The 22,563-nt window shown below is 30.0% G+C and overlaps 1 protein-coding gene and 4 pseudogenes across 1 annotated transcript; 2 read left to right on the forward strand and 3 right to left on the reverse strand.

Annotated features, from left to right (window-relative positions):
• Nucleotides 1-209: 209 nt before the first annotated feature.
• On the reverse strand, nucleotides 210-7,113 carry LOC145191924 (protein amalgam-like). The gene is made up of 5 exons (XM_090076956.1): nucleotides 6,891-7,113; nucleotides 5,904-6,302; nucleotides 1,361-1,633; nucleotides 1,020-1,262; nucleotides 210-432 (listed from the first exon to the last, which is right to left on the reverse strand). The coding sequence occupies exons 1-5, from the start codon at nucleotides 6,970-6,972 to the stop codon at nucleotides 320-322; spliced, it is 1,110 nt and encodes a 369-aa protein (XP_089933082.1). The 5' UTR covers nucleotides 6,973-7,113; the 3' UTR covers nucleotides 210-319.
• Nucleotides 7,114-13,548: 6,435 nt separating this feature from the next.
• Nucleotides 13,549-14,292, reverse strand: LOC149894554 (uncharacterized; annotated as a pseudogene).
• Nucleotides 14,293-14,776: 484 nt separating this feature from the next.
• Nucleotides 14,777-16,826, forward strand: LOC149894555 (uncharacterized; annotated as a pseudogene).
• A 129-nt stretch (nucleotides 16,827-16,955) lies between these two features.
• LOC149894556 (uncharacterized) lies at nucleotides 16,956-17,586 on the forward strand (annotated as a pseudogene).
• Nucleotides 17,587-18,607: 1,021 nt separating this feature from the next.
• Nucleotides 18,608-20,793, reverse strand: LOC149894557 (uncharacterized; annotated as a pseudogene).
• Nucleotides 20,794-22,563: the final 1,770 nt, after the last annotated feature.

The following is a 22,563-nucleotide window of genomic DNA, read 5'->3' on the forward strand; positions in this document are numbered from 1 at the left end:
TTTGCTTTTTTGTTTTCGTAATTCACTAACTTTATCACATCAACATAAATTTTCACAAAACAAGACGTTGAGTGTGTGTATGTGTTTATATATATATATATAAATATATATATATATATATATATATATATATATATATATATATATATATATATATATATATATATATATATATATATATATATATATATATATATATATATATAAAAGATTTATGTAAAAGGTATATGGAGATATTTATAATATATTACATATTCGCATGGTATTATTACATAGTTGTTAATAAAAATTGTTTATGATGTTTATATATACAAACAGATTATATTTCTGTCAAAAAAAGGTCTGCCAAAAAATATACCCCAAACACTATTGTTATTGAGCTTTGAACAAGTTTACCGGCTCCTACACTTCTGCTTGCAGTTATCAATTTACCTAGTTGTAAAAAACAATCAAACAAAACAATCAAATATAACAATCGTATCAAGTTTACTTTTAAGTAAATTACTTTCGTCTGTATTTAAGTTAGGGGAGTTTTCAGTTTCCAAAATTTTTTACCGAAAGCTATTTTTCTTTCATTTAGATCTATAGAGGAATACTAGAAGATATAAATGAGTGACAAAAAGTTTTACATAAAATTTAAAGATCTAAATTGCGCGAGATGGGCTTACGCAAGCATCAGTAGCTCGACTCGCGCCTATTCAAACTTTGAGCCTCTGGTCTCCAGTAGAAACGTGCCCACATGATTATAAAATGCATTTCCATTTCATATCTTTAAACAAAATTTCTCTTAAAACTTTTAATTATGATTATATATAAAAAAAAGTTTTGAAAAAGAAAAATAGTAAAATTTGATAACGCCCAGAGAGACAAATATAATTAAGAATACTTTTTTTTTCGTTATTATTGTTCTGGTTACAACAGGATTTTCTTTTGACCTTATGTTATAATTATTCTTTTAAAAATTATTTTCATTAGATGTTTGAATTTATTTGGAAAACTATAAAAAATTTTTTACTTACGTTCAATCCGGTCTACTTCGTAAACATATTTTTTTTCGCCAGCAGTGTTTTTACCAATGCAAGTATAGTTTCCGAACTCGTTTATGTTCCCAAACATCAGACTTTTATCGGTACTAATTATTTTCTGAGACGGATTCAGCCAAATCCATGTGGGAATGGGAAAACCGTCAATGTTGCAAATTTCATTAACTGATGAACCTACTTCTAAGATCTCACGACTGTATTCGTTGTTAGAACGGATATCTAAATATTAAGAAGTATGGCACTTATTTAATGAAAATAAAAAATGAAACTTAAAGAAGAATGCACTTTGATTCATATAAAATGACAACATTTCGTACAAGCAACGAGTAGCGTCATTTCCTTCTCGTCAGTCCCACCAACGTTTGTTGCACGACAAAGATATTTGGCCGAATCGCTGGGTTGAGCATTGTTAATTTTCAAAACAGCGAAGTCGTATCCTTCTGCTAGTATTATTGTGTTTAAAAGCCATTGAACTTCTGGTGTAGGTGTCCCATGAGCCTCACATCTAAATTCGTTGTTTTTTGAGTCAATCACCACGTGATGAGGTGTTGATGTAGAAAAGAAAGTTTTTTCGTTGATTTTTGGAGAAACTAATAAAAAAAATTAATGAATGAGGAGAAAAAAATAGAACATACATGCAAAAAAATTATGTATGTATGTATGTATGTACAGTATTGGACAAGACATTTGCAACCAAATAATGCTAGTTTAGTTTCTTTATATAAAAGTGCTGCATTTTTTCAATTTAGAAAAATAACTATGTAACTGTTTAGAGACAAAGTTCTTCAAGTTTTATTCATCACAAAGTTCATTATTTGTACACGAAAATTAAAAAAATTAATCAAAAGTATTAAAAGAAGTTGATTTCCTTCTGGACAAAACAAGTGCAGCTCGACAAAATGTTGACCAAGCTGTATTTCGCTATCAATATTTCGTGGCGAATCCTTTGTTGTCGATCATAGCCTTGCATCTTCGAGGCATAGATTCGATCAGGTGATCAATGAAACTTTGTGGAATCGCTGCCCAGGCCTTTTGAATTTGTTCAAACAGTTAATCCTTATTACGAACACCTTCACGATTAATTCTGCGGTTGACGATCTCCCACAGGTTCTCGATAGGGTTGAGATCCGGAGATTGAGGCGGCCAATCCATCACCGATAGGTGGTTGTCTTGAAACCACTGCTTGACTACTTTTGCAGTGTGTTTCGGATCGTTGTCTTGCTGAAAAACCCATTTTATTGGCATATTCCATTTAGTATGAGGTGACATAACATCTTTCAGTATATTTTTATACATGAAACGGTCCATTATTCCATCGTTTCGATGTATTGGATCTAGACCGTTAGCAGACCATTACATTGCCTCCACCATGCTTCACGGTCTTATGGCAGTAACGTAAATCGAGGCGTTTTCCGGCCGGTCGACGTACACGGCAAATGCCATCGCTCCCAATGATGTTGAATTTCGATTCCTCAATGAACAGGACAGTTCGCCATTTCTTCACATTCCAGTCAATATGAGATGTAGCAAACAGGAGTCTTTTCTTCTGGTTTTTAAGTGAAATCAGCGGTTTCTTTGCAGGGCGTCGAGAAAACAATCCGGCTTCAACAGCACGTCGTCTGATTGTTCGGTCCGATACAGGCAGCTCTAATTGCTTTTGTATCTCGACTGATGATATCCAGGGATCCTTCTTGACGGATCTGACGATCATAGAAACCTCTCTAGAAGTGGTGAAACGCGGTCTTCCACCTTTGTTATCTGCTGCCAACTTTCCCGTAGAACGATATTTGGAACATAGTCTTGATACGGTCCATTTTTTCACGCGATATTTATCACAAATACTTTTTTGTGACATTCCACTTACGTAATCGCCAATAATTTTCTTTCTTAGTTCCAATCCAAGACTGTCGGGAGCCATTTTTGTCATAAAAATAATAAAAATAAATAATCATGCTTCTCAAGGCTTACCGGGTTACATTTACCTTGTGATGATACAGTAATGCTCTGTGGAACACAACGTCTTGGTTGGATGTGGACTGTATTGATGTAATGAAACACTTGTTGTATTTCACTTCTTGTATTGATGTTCTTCGATAAAACACTTTGATAAAACTCACTTTGATAAACTGTCTTGATAATACTGACTGATTGACTTCCATATACTGACTGAATTACATGTCGATTTACATGTCTCTTATATAGTAAAATGAACCTGTGTGAATCTGTCCTAAAAGATTTTAGATGCTTCTTTTCGATGCTTCTTGAAGCTTCTGGATGCGTCTGGATGCTTCTGAATGTTTCTGGATATTTCTGGATGCTACTGGATGCTTCCAGATGCTTCTTCTGGAAACTTCTGGAAGCTTCTGGAAGCTTCTGGAAACTTCTGGAAACTTCTGGAAGCTTCTGCATGCTTCTGGAAACTTCTGGATACTTCCTTTAATTATTAAAAAACTTCCGTGACGTTGACATGGACCAGACTTAAGAAAATAAAACAAACCAAAAAAGTTGCACTTGTTTTGTCCGCTGCGAAATGGCACTTCTCAACGAAATTCTGCCTGTGTGCTGTCACCTGTCAGCTAATTGCTCATGTCATGGCATGCTATGACTCCAGACCCCTGAACTGTTTGCTGTGGTAGTATAGTTCGTTTCGTTTTTAAAACATGTAAATTAGGAACACTTTTTAGCATTGTTCGATGTTGGTTGCAAATGTTTTGTCCAATACTGTATGTATGTATGTATGTATGTATGTATGTATGTATGTATGTATGTATGTATGTATGTATGTATGTATGTATGTATGTATGTATGTATGTATGTATGTATGTATGTATGTATGTATGTATGTATGTATGTATGTATGTATGTATGTATGTATGTATGTATGTATGTATGTATGTATGTATGTATGTATGTATGTATGTATGTATGTATGTATGTATGTATGTATGTATGTAGGGGAGAGGGGGACAGCTTTGAAGAAATACATTTTTGAAGCGTTTTTGTATTTTAGTTTAATAAAGCCAAATATTTTGTGAAGGTAATGTTTACCCTCGCAGCTGTCACCTCTCTTTCCTAGCATTTAGCATAAACTGCACAAAATAAATGATTGGTTTGTTTTTGAGGACAAATCGTAAACATTTCGATATAAAGTTGTAAAATTTTCCTAACCACATTTCTAACTGGTGAGATGTTTAATGTTATTTATAAGACAGGATAATTGATAAGATTTACAATTAAGCAGAAAATGTCAGTAATTGAGATAATTTTTTTGGAAAAATCATTGTTTATTATTTAAAATGCTGTTGGGGCAGTTTTGAACCGTTCTTTAAACTTCTCGCGTTTTATTGCTTGATTATTACGGTCTGAATTTTGATTATTTAACAATAAAAATGGTTCGAAGTTATAAAAAAAAAAGAGAGTGACAGAAGTCATACAGGAAGATATTAATGCATGCTTTCTCTAAGCTGCAAATGGATTAATGAAGCCAAACGAAACTGCTATAACTTATAATATAAAACGTAATACTTTACATTAAAGAATAAAGAAGTATAAAAATTTATTATCTAAGACCGAGCTTGGTTTGACAGCTAAATATATTGTCGCACAACTATTTTATAAAGATGAGGAAATACTGTTAAAAGACTACCTAATAAAAAGCTTTAAAACGAATTATGGCTTGAAAAACACAACTTAAACTTAATTCGTTTCTATTTACCGGTAAAATCGTTTTTCTTTTTGGAGTTTAAGGTTTAGTTAGTTCTTTAAGTTTTTTTATTTTTAAAATTTGCTTCTATTTAAAGCTTATATAGCTTTAAAACTTTTGTTTTGTCAATTCTTTAGAGTGATTATAAGTTTAGATAGTATAGAAAAAAATAACTGATTTTTACTATTAGAAACTTAAACTTAATGAAATTTAAATACAAATCAATGCTCTATTTTAAAAGAAAAAAATTTCACTTCTAATTATTTCCATTTGCCCCAGGTGTATTCAAAGCTAACTTAGGTGTGTTCAAAGCTACCTCAGGTGTGTTCAAAGTTACCTCAGGTGTATTCAAAGCTACCTCAGGTGTATTCAAAGCAACCTCAGGTGTATTCAAAGCGACCTCAGGTGTGTTCAAAGCTACCTCAGGTGTGTTCAAAGTTACCTCAGGTGTGTTCAAAGCTACCTCAGGTGTATTCAAAGCTACCTCAGGTGTATTCAAATATACCTCAGGTTGGGGCAGTTTTGAACATTTTCACGCATGTTAAAGAAACTCTGACTTAATTTTTAGCTCGTGATTTTTAATAAAACACTATTCAGAAAGAAAAAATGGTTATAATAATTAAAATATTGATTTACAAAAAGAAAGTTTAAAAAATGTTCAAAGCTGCCCCCCCCCCTCTCCCCTAGGTGTGTGTGCAAATTTTTACGTGAATAATGACTGCACGCATACATAATTAATATTGAAGATATCTTTGAATATAATCACACTTTATCAACGCCGTATTAATAAATGTTGTTTTTTCTCTCCTTATTTTAATCTCGTCACCATCTGTTTCTCTCGTATTTACAAGAAGAAAGGTGGCACTTTATTTATTTATTTATTTATTTACAATTATTTATTAAGAAATATAAATTGAAACAGCTATAGCAAAAACAAATTTAAATTTTTTGATTTAAAAAACGTGTGTATTTATCAATATATTTTATAAGTAATACTTTAAATGTTTTGTTTACATAAACTTCCACCAGAAGAGTTAGTTTTGAAGTTCGTACACAAAATTTTGAAAGTAAAATAATGCAAAAAACAATAAGTCAGATTTTTATAGTAATGTTAATAAAAAAAAGATCAATACAGATATGATCAACATAAAACTTACTTGCTCTATGAAGTACAATCAATCCATAAGGGTGCACATAGTTTGGGTATAATGCAGTGCACCGATATTCTCTTTCAAAATCACTGTTCAACGTATTTTTTAACTTGAAAATAACAGCTGGTTTATTTGCGGCAAGCTCTAACAAAGCACTTATTCTTCGTTCATATGATAAAACGTCAGAGTTATTATATGTTTTTACAACTGGTATCCCGCTGGTCAACTCAATTGAGAGTAGAAGAAATATTTTGTTTGCGTTTGATGGAGAACGAGCATCAATTTCTATTTTTTCCGGGTATGCATGACTTCCCATGTTAATGAAATAGGTTAAACTGATATCGCTCCCAAGCCTCGAGAAAACATTAGCGTTCTCTACAGATACATTGACTTGCCCAAGTACACCTGCGGTAAACCATGAAGCGCTTAATTTGCGTTTATCACACGCACGCACCATACATCATATACGCATAAATGAATGCATATAGTCATACATTCATGTATGTATGCATACATACATACATACATACATACATACATACATACATACATACATACATACATACATACATACATACATACATACATACATACATACATACATACATACATACATACATACATACATACATACATACATACATACATACATACATACATACATACATACATACATACATACATACATACATACATACATACATACATACATACATACATACATACATACATACATACATACATACATACATACATACATACATACATACATACATACATACATACATACATACATACATACATACATACATACATACATACATACATACATACATACATACATACATACATACATACATACATACATACATACATACATACATACATACATACATACATACATACATACATACATACATACATACATACATACATACATACATACATACATACATACATACATATATACGGTACTAAAAAAAGGATACATACCATTAAAATGAGAACATATTGAAATAATACTGAAAAAAAGTATTTCAAATTTTCCAGCTACTTTTCCAAAAAAAGTTTTCATTTTTGTGCTAACCGTTGATTAAGTTTGAATTGAAATTATCTAAGCTGAATCTCATTTCGAACAGTTGTTGATAGTATTTCTGTTTTCTCTGTTTTTATTATTGCTTAAGAGTGTACCATGTGTTTTTATGTGCAAATAGACTAAGCACAGATGTCTTATAAATAAAGAATTTCAATTATTGTGACTAATAGCGTTTTTCTTTTTTTCGATTAAACTTTAACATAATATTTTCGAATGTTTTGTATCACGGGTTGTGTTAGAATGCTTAACTTTACGAGAAACCATTAAAAACGATCTATTTGTTATAAATAAAAAAAAGTTTATGCTTGTTTTAAAAGTGAAAAGAAAATTATTTTTGAATTTTTTTTTTCTCGTTAATTTTTTATTATCAAAGTTTTTTTGTTTTGAATTTGAATTGTTCGATTTATAAAATCTAAAGCTTGATCATCAGAGTACTCCCAAGTATAAAAAAAATGCTCTTAATCAAATGTATTTGTGGAAGTGTGTACGTGTATATGTACGTACGTGTATATGTATGTACGTGTATATGTATGTATGTACGTGTTAATAAATGATAAGTAACTAATTTGAGTGATTGCGAGATAGTTTTAAAGTAACTGGATGGATTGGTGTTGGATAATTTGAATAATTAATTTCATTAAGTTATTATCAAGCCCGTGTGTTGGAAGAACAATTGATAAATTTGTTAAAATTTAATTGATGTTAAGGGGGAAGACCCCTCTAAAAGACCCATCTCAAAATCCTTTTTTTAACTATATAGTTTGAAAACATTTGATATAGGGTTGAGCTTTCACCGAAAATTTACTGGTAAAATGATATTAGTAAATTTCGGAAAACAGTGATTTTTTAAAATAGTTTTCATGAATGCTCTAAAATACTTTAAAATTCTTGAAGTAGTTTAAATTTAACTAAAGATTTAATCATCGCCTTCGCATGAAGCTGCTGCTTGTTTTGTCATTTAATATTGTTTGTCTTTAATTAAGAGCGCAAGAGCTGTATTGGAAGTTAATCATTTTGGCTTATTCTCTTCATCAACAAATCTTTTTGTCGTCAATTTTTCTTTTTATTGCAAAAATAAACATTTTTTTATGAAATTTTAATCATTTCAAGAATTTCTGCGATAATTTCTTGCGATAATTGCTTAACTACTTTAAAAAATCATTTCAGGTGATTTTTTAAAACAAAGACATTTCGAGAACTTCTGTGAGGATATCCGTGATGTTAAAGCCATCATTTTATTGCATAAAAAAAAGCATTCAAGTAAGTAGTTGGTTTAATGATTTATGAATCTACTACAATAAGCAAGAAATCTGGTCTATCAATCTTCTTGCGAGTAAAAATTTCAGAATCAAATGCTGTTAGTAGTTTATTTTTTGACCTCATTGAACAGAGCAGCACAGAAACCTCTTTTATTTCAAATTCGTTTTTAAGTATTTTACATTGTCATGGTCTTAAAGATAATTTCTTTATCGTGTAATTGGGCTTTCTTATCCAGTAATGATAGTTCCAATATGCTTAGCAAAAATAAGTATTCTAAATTATTTGGCGTCGTATTAATCATGGTTTAGAATGATTAGTTTTGAATGATGTTTTGCGTCAAATTCTACTCGTTTGTCACGTAAAATTTTTTATGATAAGAAATATGTTATTTACAGAGCTTCTCCTTTGAACAAAGCCAAACTGAAAAATTTTGCATTAAATATAAATTTAAAGTTAAATTTAATTAGGTGGATGGCTGAAGGCTGTTTGGAATAATTAAGCAGTACTGTTTCAATACTTTTACGAAGCATCGTTGGAGATAAAATGTAAATAGGAGCGCAATATGCAGGTCTTAAAAAGAAGTTGTGTGATGTCAGTTTCACACTTGGCATGGAAATATTATGAGCTTTATATGTATGAATGGAATTGAATTGCTCAATTTTAGTTTGCTAGAACGATTTTTAGGACTTTTTTTGATGCTCTTTAAAGTTATTTTCTGTTATTTATTGAGTGGAAGTGGAGAAGGTTTCCTTTTAAGGGTTTATAATAACTTGCATTTCAGGATTTATGCATTTTTTCTGGCGAAATGGATCCTGCTTCTGACAAACCAAGCTATGATCTATTGTCAATAAAATTTGGTAATCTAATTTATAAACTAGGTTTAGAATACTTTTGGAAATGTAAGAAAGTAATACACATCTTAGGTAGATGATGTTTGGAATGGGGAGTCCATTTGCAACATCTTCAGAACAGATAGCTTCCCATGCCTGGGTTTTTTCAAGATTGGTAATCTTTGCTGTTTTTGAGCACAAACTTGCCATCAAATTTTTCTATTAAAACTTCTTTGCATTGTCTAATCCAGTCTGCCAAAAGAATTTTTTGTGACAAAGTCAATGATACTGGAACTGCTTAGGCATCTTTTTTTTGTCCCCTTGAATAAAAAATGTTAAAAGCACATTAAATATACTAAGTGTGGAAATGTTATTATGTATAGCGTCAACACAGACAGACAGAAATAACAATAAAGGATAACTTTGATTTAGTGTGATGAAAATTATTTAACATAACATAGTAACTTCCCTACTTTAAAATTACTGTTTAATTGCTGCTGTGTGCATGTCTTTTTTATACCTTGGAAAAAATAATTTTTTTATTGGAAATTCTATAATATATAATTGTTGCCTTTGTGATATGTTTATAAAATAGACTTCACAAAAGCAAATGCAATGAAAAAATTACTTGTAACTATTTAACGGTTTTAATCATTTAATGAAACAATCATCAGCTGACCTTTTAAATTGATAAAGAACTTCTTAAAGCTCCTAAAACATATTTTTTGAACGTAAGACTGTGTTGGCTAGATGCACAAAAAGATTCATAATTGGAAATAATTGTAATGTATATTTTAGATATGAATATTGGATTTACTTACATTTCTTTTTTGAAAGTTTGTTCTTCTTGTGGCATTAAGTTGAAAGTTTACACAGCTATCCATAGTATAAACAAAACAAAATTTAAAAAAACAATGGATTAACTGGATTATTTCTTTTCGTTTTGTATGAATCCGCTAACATTTTTACCCGCAATAATTCACAATTCGAAAAAAAAATATTGATACTAGAGCTATTTTGAGGTCATCGGGTTTACACCCATTTTGTCGAATCCGAAGAAATTCACCGGTTTTACGATTTTTATAATTCCGATCAGAGTGAGTTTTATAGTAATATAGTTAAAATGTCCTTGGTTCTTGTTAAAATGTAAGTTTTCGTGAAATTAAAACTGTATTGTTCGAGAAATACCATTTGTATTTGCGAAAATGCTTGTCAAAATGATCATTTCTTGCTGGCTGAAGGCCTCCGGCTGATTGTTTTGATATTTAAAGGATATGTGTTGGATGGTACCACCTAACACCAACACTTCACAAGGTTTTTAAACACAGCAAGACTATTCTTGATTATTGCATCCTTCGAATAAGAATGACCAGTGAAGAAGTTATAAAGGCCAAAAATAAAAATCTTCCAGAAATTAGGGTGAATTATGCCAAGAAAAAACTCATGGAAGAATGCACGATGTAATTTCTAAACATTAATGATCCTGTAATCCAGGTTACACCTATTGTAAAACGAAAACGCAGCGACTCTAAAAAAAATTTCAAAAGAAAAATTTGGGCTTCTAAAAGTTCCCAAAGAACTTGTATTTGAGGTAGGAAACAGCACAATTAAAATGGAATAAAAACCTCTTCCCAGTGGGCACCAAGACGTCTATGAGATGTCTATTTAGTGTCTCAGATGTCTCAAGACATCTGAGATAAAACTGAGACATCTAAAAGACGCCTTAAAGATGATTGCATATTAGGTATGTGAAATTCCGAATTTTTCCGTCACCGATTTTTTCTGGAATAACTGCGTTTTTGACATTTTTCAATGATACTCGTGTTATGATTTGAATCGCTTTACATCGTTTTAATTCGTTTTCATGATAATAGTTTAAAACATTTACAGAAAAACATTAGTGTATGATCTCATATATTTTTTAATTTAATATTTAATCTCATATATCTTTTAACTTAATGTTTGATCTCATATATTTTCTAAATTAATGCTGATAGTTTAAATGCTTGTTCACAGTGGTTTAGTGATGGACATTTATTATGCGCATGCGTTACATTTTGCTCAAATATTGGTAAACAATAATGTTCGCAAGTAAACAGAGAACTAATAAAGTTGCCTAAACTTCAAATTAGATTTATTTGTAGATATATCTAAATAGTCTATAAGAAATGATATCAAAACAATACTTTAGGTATGGTATGTGTCATCAAAGCTATCATTTAAATATTTTTACAAAGAGAATAGAAGTGGGATTAAAGTGAAACTTAGCTGTCTTTTTGGCGAAGTTTAACCTGTGCTTACATTTTAGTCTACATTCTAAAGTTTTAAATTTTTTAGTGACTATCTTGATTTTTTTTTTTTTTTTAATATAAAAGTTTGTGAATCATTTAAAGCAAAAATCAAAAACCGGTTACTTTTTTTATGATAATATAATGCTTTTAAAGATTGATAAGTTTTCTTTTTATTTGAAAGGTTAAAAATACTGACAGAAATATTATGTAGGCTTTAATACTGCCATTTATTTTCTTTAAAACATTTTGCAGTATTTTATCGGATTATTTTTAGTATATACAATTTTTCTTTTTCTTGGCTGAGCTTTTCTTTGGTATTTTTTTTTTACTGTTGGGTTGTTTTTTATGAAATACTCATTCATTATGGTTTTTAATCTACTTAGTCCTTTCATATGGCAGTAGGTACTCTTCATGCGGTTGATTTCAGCATGATTACTTTCTCCCCTTGCTCTCCATAAGTACCTAGTCCTACTCCCCATTTTCTAATGAAAGGTAATGCATGGTACTCTAGCATATGAAGCTTGGTTGTAATTGAAGCATTTAGCCAGTTTTCACAGAAGTACTTCATGAAATCTTTGATTCAATTTTCTGTAACCAATAATATGTTTGTGTGTGTGTGTGTGTGTATATATGTATATATATATATATATATATATATATATATATATATATATATATATATATATATATTGTGAGGAGGGAAGATGAAGAAAATTGTAAACATTATCTTTAAGTTTTACCCGACTCAAACACGCTACATTCGAACGAGGAAAAGAGCGAGTCAACCAAAAATACCAGGTGGACACACATGTCTAATGACATGAAAAATGAATGAGTCCCACCATTAATGATTAAAACTCTTTTCACAAACATGACTTGAAACACAATGATATGATTTTAATTAGTAAAGTTCTATAAAGTTCTGTAGCCACTCTTATATAAAGACTTATAAAAAGAAAACTAGTAAAACTTGTTTTAAAGAATACCATGACTCAGCAGTTGAAACAAAAAGTATTGAATGAGCTTGAAGAAAAAGAATTATATTGTCTGGATGAGAATTCAAAATAATACCTGCAGACAGATAGAAAAGGAACGGTTGAGAAAATCTTTTAGATTTTTTTGGAGACTTTTTTAGATTTGTTTAAGAGAGATTTTAGTAGATTTTCTTGAGCCCTCTCTTTAGAGAGATGTTTTCGGGAAAATTTTAATGAAGTGTTTTAAAGAGAGTTTTTGAAGATGTATTAAGAAAGAGTTATGAAAGATTTTTAAAGAGAATTTTAAGAGAAAGAAAAAGTTTTAAGAGATTTTAAGAGGTTATATGAGAAAAGAATTTAAAAGAATTTATAATAATTGGTTATTGCTAAAATTATAGCAAGAAAAATTAGTTTTTGTTTTTATATTATTGCATTTAATTCTAGTATTTTTAAGTAATTTAATTGTAGTATGTTAAAGCATTTTTTAAAAAAGGTTTGTTTGTACCTATCTAGTCTATCTAGTACATTTGTTATATGTCCTTGTAGATTTTCGATATATGCACATGGCAATTCCTTGATTTCATAAGAACTTTTTGAATCTTTTTTTTCAACAATAAATGGAGTGTTTTTAACAATAAGATCATCACGACCATTTCTTAGCTACATTTCTTTGTTTTGCATTAGAAGCATATATTACATTGTTGTTTTTTGACCAACTAAAATGATAATGTTTTTTTTTATTATCAATAACTATTAAAAGTGTTGAATTTATATTTTCAAGATTTCTATATAATAATTGCAATCTTCTGTACCTAGATAATATTTTCATGTTAACATAAGTAATGCTCATGGTTGTTTTTAAACTGACCATTTCTTCAGCAGATATTTTGGCTTTTGAAATAAATGATTTGTTCAGAATATATTCTTTTTCATTTTCATTAAAAGATTTCAAAAGAGTAGCAGTTTGCTTGATTGTAGAACTGATGCTTTCTCCACATGTTTTGCTCATATTATTTTTTAGCTGTAATTGTCGTCTGCAAATTGTGCGTAAACATACATCTGAACTTTCTTTGTAGGCTCTTGGTATTAATGTAAAGCATAAGGGCTAAAATATTGTGTAATTTATTTAAAATATTCAAAAAATCATACTATAGTTTCCTAATAAAAAAATACAAGCATTTTTGTTTTGTTATAGTAATTTTACAGTCTCTGTTTTTGTAAAGATAGTCTTACCCTTGGTCCACCTGTTGAAAATTCAATTACATTTGATGTTGTTTGAGACATTTTTTGTTTTATTACATGCAGAGCAGCATCTTCAATATTTCTTGGTATAATATTTGTTGAATCTAATGCAAATATATCTTAAAAGTTTATTTGTGTAGTTTATGACGATAATATTGATAATGTTGTTGAACTTGATATCGTAGTTGTCTGACAAGTTTTTTGATGTTTCTTTTGTTCTGACAGTTGTGTGACTTTAAACAATTTACCACAGCCTTGCTTGCATACTTCTTGCAAATTTTCTATCATTTCAATGGTATTGGTTGATGAAATTAACCCATCACTTGGAATTGATAAGTATTATTTAGGGCATTTTGTTTTTGATATTAGTTTGCCAATGATAAGTTGTAATAGAAATAGTGCGCAGAATGAATGAAGACATTTTTCTATAATAATTAGTTTATGCATAATGTCGTTGCAAATAGTACACACACAAAGATGCACATGAGGGTTTAAGATGCAGTTATTATCTTGCAGTTTAAGATTAAATTTTGTTTGAGCTAAAAGTTTAGTATGTATGTTATTTATTATATGTCTTGTCCAAATATTTTCACTATAACTAATACTTAAAGGTCTTCCACTTATCTTTTTCTCTTTTATTCTTCCTTTATTGGCTTTAAAGCAAACACATTCAGTTGCAATGCAACTTTCAGGCCAAGATTTTTATTTTATAGTCTAGTCAAAATAAGTCTAAAAAAGGGCTAACCTGGACAAAATTTGGATATAAATGAATTTGGTATCATTCGAAGCGTAATTTTATCTACTTTAATATATCCAAAATCCACCAAAATTCATTTTGGGCAAAAAAAGTTATAAATATTATTGTTGACCTCACTTTGTAGATTTTTTTTTAAAAAATAAACTAAACCCGTACGACTTGCTGTCAATAAATTGTCATAATTCAGCGAAAAATGACGCGATTCATATAATATTTTTAAAAAAATTTGGTTTACAAATTATAAAAATGTAAAAATTAATTACATAAAATGATGACACCATCATTTTTTACTTTAATACCAGCATAGCATGCTCAAAATGCACTAATTTTTCTTTTCAAATAATATATTTTGTGTACTTGGTAAACTGTAGAGCTGAATTTTGACCATGACTATACCAATACTTCCTAGGAAGCTCATAAAGATTCCACATCTTTATGAGCTTCCTAGGAAGTATTGGTATGGTCATGGAGGGATCAGGGCTGAATAGATTACTGGAACTTATTTATGCAAACAACTCTGTCACGCATATAATGACTGGTAAAGCAGTAGCTAGAGCACTAAGAGCTCACTTCTTAGTTGAGTCTACCTTAATGAGTCTACTTTTTAAAAAAAGCCCCAAAGATGATGCTGATAGTTCTCTAGAAAATATGTATCAGGATCTGGTCTAAGGAAACATGGATTTGGAAGTGATAAACAATAGTAGTGAAGTTATAAGATTCACAAATCTTATTGAAAATTTAAAAACACAGCTTTCCCATTCATCCAGAACAGCAAAACTATGGTTGCAATATCTTGAATACATTAGCATTATCAAAATGTTCATCAGAGCAGAGAGAACTGGGAACTGGCACGAACATCTGGAAGCCACCAGGCTGATGCTTATTTATTTGCCGCAACAGGGCATATAAACTATGCCAAAAGTGCTCGGTTGTATCTACAATCTTTGCACTCACTTAATTCAGAACATCCTTGGCTTTACTGTAAATCAGGTTACCATTGTATTAGACGCACAGATCGATATTGGGCTGGTCTTTGGCTGGATTTAGTAATTGAACAGTGCATGATAAAATCAATGAAAAGCAATGGAGGCTTAACTAGAGGAAGGCGTATGTCAGAGTCTACAAGGAATCTTTGGGTCAGTAACTTGCACAAATGCGGAGCAATCCATGATTCCATGTCAACATTGACAAAGCATCGTTTTGAGAGCAGTCAGCAACATTGTGAATCTGGTGAGTCTCGGCGAAAAAGAGATACTAAAGATTTTAAAGCATTAAAGGAGCAGCTCGAGCTGTTTAACCCATTTGAATTTCAAGACTCAGGACTTCAATGTATATTTACTAGCCTATGTGTTGATAAGAATGATGAAATCAATTGTGATCAAGCAGAAAATGTGGGTTTAGAGATTCAAAACAGTCTTAATAATATTGCAGTCAATCAAGCAGCTATCAAGCATTCAAAGCAGGTCAAGACCCTTGCCAAGTTGATGCCATCTGTTAAAGTTAATGGCGATGCAGTCCACGTAGATCCTAATGCTTCGTTCCAAAGACTAATCATGCTAATTGAGAGGGTTGAAGATTTGACTGACTGCTTCGAATATGAATTAACACCGGAGCCCACATCTCTCTTCAAAGATGGATTAATGAGGAAACCAAACAAAGCAGAGCTTGGTAGAGAACTCATTAAGGATTCAACAATTTTAACAGTGAATAATGACACAACCTATATTCTTGACGGCGGAGCTTTGCTGCATCGAGTTTTTTGGAGTCTCCCAGCTACATATTCAGACATTATTAAACAATATTGTACATATATTACAAAAAAGTATGGTAATCATACTTTAATTATTTTTGATGGTTACAAATCATCCATCAAAGATCAAGAACATCAAAGGAGAGCAAGAAAGTCTATCAACATTGTATTCCAACCAAAAAACCAAGTGAACTGCAAACAATCTGAATTTCTGTCAAACAGCAATAACAAAACTGCTTTGATCAAAGCATTGGTAATAAAGCTAAGAGAAAAAGGTCATATAGTAGTGGAATGCGAAGGAGACGCTGACAGAACCATTGCTACAAAAGGAATTGTGCTTGTACAAAATGGAAAATGTGTGACTATCATAGCTGATGATACAGACATTCTTGTTATGTTGGTTCACATGTGGGATCAAACCATGTGTGAGATTTTTTTGCGCCGTTAAGCTAAAATAATTATGAAAAAAAAAATACGGAAACAATTATCATAAAGAATGTTACATAAAGTTTATCATATCACGTGAAAAAATGTTTGTTGTTTATCCATGCATGGAGTGGATGTGATACTACCTTTGCGCTTTTTAGTCAAGGAAAGATAGCTGTACTGAAGTTTATTGAATCGAATAGTGAGTTCGCTCAATCTTTATGTACAGTATTCCAAGATCCTTTTGCAACACAAGATCAGGTAGCTAATGTTGGAATACAAGTGGTTTTGAACATATATGGTATGCAAGACAATGATCATATTTTTTTTTATTGATTTATAATATTGTTTATTTTATAATTATACGTCCACATTGTTTTGCAGAGGTTTAATTTAGCTCAACTATTACTATAGGTGAAAAAAATAAACAAGTCTCGCTAGCACAACTAAGGAAACAAAAATATATGAGAATGGTGGCAACTTCCAAAAAAGGAATTCAGCCAGAACGACTACCACCAACTGAAAGCGCGATCAAGTACCATTCGTTTCGAGTGTATTTACAAATTCAGCAATGGTTGGGAGTCAATATGGATGAAACAAAGTGGGGATGGAGAAGGAAAAAATGACGTTTTAGTACCTATAAAGACAGACAATGTAGGTATACTGGAGCAGCAAAATAAACCACAAATGCCGATTTTACTTTCAAAACGGATTTCTTGAAAATACTCATTTTTCAATAAACAATCTAAGTTTAAACCAGCTCCCAAAAATAGTTTTAATTAACTTTTCAACTTAAGTATTTTTTTATTCAGGATCCTGCACCAATTCACATTCTTAACATTATAACTGCGGCACTAATACTAAAACACCATGTGGAAAACAATGCCAATGTCGACGTCATGGAATAAATTGCATGACAGCCTGCGGACAGTGCCAAGGTTTGGAGTGCACAAATGCACCAAAAAATGACGTCAATATCAATGACAGCGAAAATGAATATGAAAGTAGTGAAGATGGAGATGGAAACATTTTTGAAAAAATGTTTTTTTTATTTTACTTTTGATATTATTTCTAATTATATTAGTCGAGTGTAAAAAGCACTAATATTTAAACCTTAAATGAAAAATTACTCAACAGTAGTTAAAAATATATTTATTATGAAAGAAAATATTTCAAAAATGCTTGTTTTTTTAAATAGTTATACTAATAAACAAGTTTTTTTTATTTCAGTCTCAATATCAACTATATATCTAATAAATTTTTAAGTAAAGGTGTGTTAATATACTATAAGTATTAGCCTATGTAAAAAATATTGTAAAAAAACTGCTGACATCAGCATTTAAAAGATTTCTGAAGCACATTTCATTTTTTTAAATTTTAACACATTAGGCTATATCTGCGCAAAATTTCATAAAGACTAAGCAACTTTATAACAAGTTATTACAACTTATTGACAGTAGACAAGACGGTTTTTTTTTGTATTTTCAATACATTTGAATAAAAGTGAGGTGAGCTAAAATAATCATAACTTTTTTTGCCCAATATGGATTTTGGTGGATTTTGGATATGTTAAAGCAGATAAAATTACGCTTCGAATGATACCAAATTCATCTTTATCCAAATTTTGTCCAGGTTGGACCCTAATTAGACTAGACTATTAGTTCAGTGTTTAAACTTTATTCAATATTTCTTAATATTGAAAAGCATCTATAACACATTTTTTGAGGATGCATATTTGGGTGGTCCTTATGGATTTGGATAAAAAAACAAAATTCTATTCTAACGATATGCTTTGTAAAAAGAACACTATTATTATCTAGACTTTCTCCATATATTCTACATAATGTTTTTAGTTTTGTTTCATGAAACTCAGTCATTTTTACGTGTTTTTTTATTGCTAAAATATAAGATTTGATGAACAAAATTTTTAAACTTAAAAAAGTAACCGGACTCTGATTTTTTTTTTTATTATAAAGTTAAAACCATCTTTTTTTTAAGTATATATAGCTTTAAAGCATAAAAATTCTAATAAACGCTGAATTATTATGTTTTAGTAGTAAGGATGACCATAGAATAATTTCCGATTTTCCTGCGTATTTTATCACATAAAAGTTAATAAATTTAAGGTGGCTCACCCCCTCTAAATCTAACTTTTTATTTATAAAGGTTAAAAACTTGTTTTTTATTTTTTATATAAGGAAATTCTATTAAAACTTTAACTTCTTAAAAGAAAAATGAAATTTCCATTTTTTGATGCTGAGTCAGCATAATTTGTCTAAAATCTTACCTTAGCTAAAACAATGATATCTTGAGTAAAATTTGCACTGAATACACCATATTTTGCCAAATGGTAGCTAAATAGTTGCTCCAGGGCTGGAACTAAAATTTTTTTCAAATGTTAAAAAAAACTAAAATGGCAGCAATAAAGGTGCAGAAATTGATTTAGTGCCTGTGTCAGTCTAACAAACTACATTCAAACTAATTTATTTATGCTTAAAATGTTATAATTCTAGTCCCAGCCCTCATAAATAAGTTAATCAACATACTGTGAAAATTTGAAGATAAAAGCTTTAACCAAACTGAAGATATTAACGTTTTCGTAAGAAAAATATATTAAAATAAGAAAGTCTTAAAAAACACATTTAAAAAAAAAAACATAAAAACAAAAAGTTTTTTTTATAAAAAGTTACTAAAAACTGCCACTAGCATAAGATTTCATATCATCATTCTCCTTGTCAATGTCTAAATAACCTTTGTTTATTGATCTTATATGTTTTCTTCGTGTTTTACTAACATCAGTTGATTTTCTTGACATATTTGATAGTCGGTTTTTATCTTTTTTGAAAGCTCCTTTTTCAAAATAAACACCTCCAGAAAACCCAAGCATTTTAAAAATGCAACTTAAAGAAGAAAATCCATCATTGTAATTTAAAATAGAAGAATAAACAGATATTTCAAGAATTTTCCTTGCAGTAAAAGTAGTTTTAGGGCATCGCTGCCATATCAAACCATTAAGTGACTCATTGCAGTTTTGTGTCATCCCATGTAAACACTTTCTTAGCATTTCAGGGTTTGATAATTCTTGAAAAATAGGTTTAATTTCCTCCATAATTGCTACAGGTAAATTTATTTTTTGTCTATAGCTTGTTTTACCCAGCAGCTTTCATACTCTGAGAACTGCTTTCTTTATAAACTTTATGTAGTTTATTGTTTGTAATATTATAACTGTGATTCGTAAGAGGTGGAGGCATATTCATTATAGCAGTAAAAGTAGACATAGCTTCTCTACCACGTCCAATTTCACGAAATGCCATAACAGCACGTAAATTTATTTCATATGGTTTTGAACTAGAAACACTTTGATTTACAGATGGTGATGAATAAAATGTACTTTCAAAGTCACAGTTTGAACATTGTATTATAATTCCAATAGAAAATCCCATACGTATAGATTCATTATGAAAAAAAAGTTAGCTTGCTATTACACTCACTGCATGTGGAATACTGTTCAAATATATTTTTAATAATTCTAAAGTTACAAATAAAGAAAAAATTGTCAACTTCGGAATCACAATTTGTTGCAGCACTAAAGTTATGTTTTTTCTTAAGCTTTGATGCACTTGTTGTTTCTGATTTCCTGCTACAACCATTTACTTCCTCTGCTCTCCTTGTATACCTATTTCCATGATATTTTCTCTTTAAATTTCTAATTTTATTCCTTTTGTTCGCCATATCCAGATAGATAGTTTTCAGTTAAATTACATTGAATTAATGATACAGAGCACATTTTTAAGAAATATTACATTTTACAGAACAGTAGAAAAGCATAATAGATCTAACATTGAAAAATAGTTCAAAACTTTAAGTTACCTTCAAAACCTTAAGTAACCTTCAAAAAGTAATGAATAAATTTGTTGTTTACACCGTTGCTATGGCGTTGCTAAGGAGTAGGAAACTGTATTAACCACAATAACGGTATTTTTTGTTACTTTTTAAGCATATAATAGTAAAAATATATTATGAATTTTGTACTTCGATGCTTAATATAACATAATTCAAAAAAAAAAAAAAAATTTTTTTTTTGATTTTTAATGGGGGTGAGCCACCTTAAGTATTTCAAATAAATGTGTTTTCCTTGGCCCCCTTTTTACAGTTTATAAATTTATATCTGGTATACACATCTTTCAAGCAATGATATGACCTTTTTTATTAGGTTACGGTAAAAGACCATTACAAAAAAAAAATCAAAATTACGATGTTGTTGTTGTTTCTAAAGTAACGCATGCGCATAATAAATGTCCGCAAATGCTTAAAATTAAACCACCGTGGTTTACGGACGCAAGAAATTAATCAAATATTTCCAGCGTGTTTTAAATCGGGTTAGGACTATTGTAATTGTAACGAAAACATTAACAGTAACAATAATTATTGTTATTGTATTAACTTAATTTAGAAACAATAACAATACTTGTGATTTACAATTATTGTAATTCTGTAATACAATAACAATAAATATTGTATTGCAATTAATCTTTATAAAACAATAACAATATCTGAAAAAAAAGTATATTGTAATGACCCACTACAATAACAATAAATATTGCATTGTAATTCGTCTTTGTAAAACAATAACAATATATTGTTATTGTAATAAAATTATTTTATTGTCAAAATTTGATAAATGTTTTAATAGTCCAGTTGCCAACTATATACCCTTGTATCTTTGAAATAGGGTACAACTAATATTTAATGATTGATTCAATTTTACTGAAACATAATGGGAGGGGGAAGGGGTGCCAGAATGGTAAATTGCGCAACTTTAAATAGTAAGGCTATCATCAGACAGGCAATATTTTGCGGCCATTTAGAGCTTAGAAATACATAACAATATAGGTGATGCGAAATCTAAATATGATCCGAAGGTGATCAAGATTAATACCGATTGCGTATTATATTATATTTTGAAGATCAACACAGCATTTGTTACTTTTTAATCAACATGTAAAACATAATATTTTTACCCTATTTACACAATTTTAATCGGTTAAAATAGGTAACTTGGTTTTTTAATGATCATCATAAATGTGCTATATATATGGCACACTCATTGTAATTTGTCACCACAACCACGCATAATTATAGGATCAGCATGTCCGAGTTACAAAAATAATTTTAACGTAAATTTTTTCTGATCAAAATATGTAAAAAATAAAATTTGCAATATATTTCATCCGTAAATAAAAAATAGCAAAAATAATAGTAAATTCGTCAGAGATGAATATAAATACGTTAAAATACGTTAGCTTTTCTACTTTAATGTAAAGTAATACACTACAATAGTTATTGTAATTGTTTTCATCAAAACAATACAATAGTTATTGTAATTAAAATTCATTAAAATAAAACAATACAATAGTTCTCGAATTTTTATTGTATTGTTAGAAAAAAAACAATACAATACTTATTGTAATTGTTTTTCATCACAGCAATACAATAACAAAATAAATTTTTTTTATTGTTTCTGTAATATTACAATACAATATTATTGTATTGTAATGTGCAATTGTATTTAATTTTTACAATTACAGTTACAATAGTCCTAACCCTAGTTTTAAAAGCATCAGCATATCTATTTGGTCTAGGAATTAATTCGTGCGGTTTGACAATGGATTACGAAACAAGCTTGTCTCAGCGTTTCGTTTAGCCACGCATGCGTGCGAAGATCACTGTTATTGCGCATCATTTTCATTATAAATCATTTGATTTAAGCGTAAACAACACTAGGGGTGTCCCGGATAGGTTATCCGGCCGGATATCCGGGCCGGAATTGTATATTATCCGGTATGCAGCCGGATAATAAAATTATCCGGTTGGTTATACCGGATACTTCATGTTTATCAATAATAAGAAAAAAAATTATATAAGCTAGTGCTGCAGTCTTAAAGATACACAATTTAACCATGATCAAATCCTTTGGTAACTGACAGAATGACAGAGTCTAGAGCACAAACTTTAATGTGTTCATCTTTTTGAATAATCT

The sequence above is a fragment of the Hydra viridissima genome, unplaced genomic scaffold, assembly GCF_058129835.1.
Source record: "Hydra viridissima isolate aposymbiotic clone 2 unplaced genomic scaffold, HvirCarnegie_v1 scaffold_1, whole genome shotgun sequence".
Taxonomy (NCBI): Eukaryota; Metazoa; Cnidaria; class Hydrozoa; order Anthoathecata; family Hydridae; genus Hydra; species Hydra viridissima.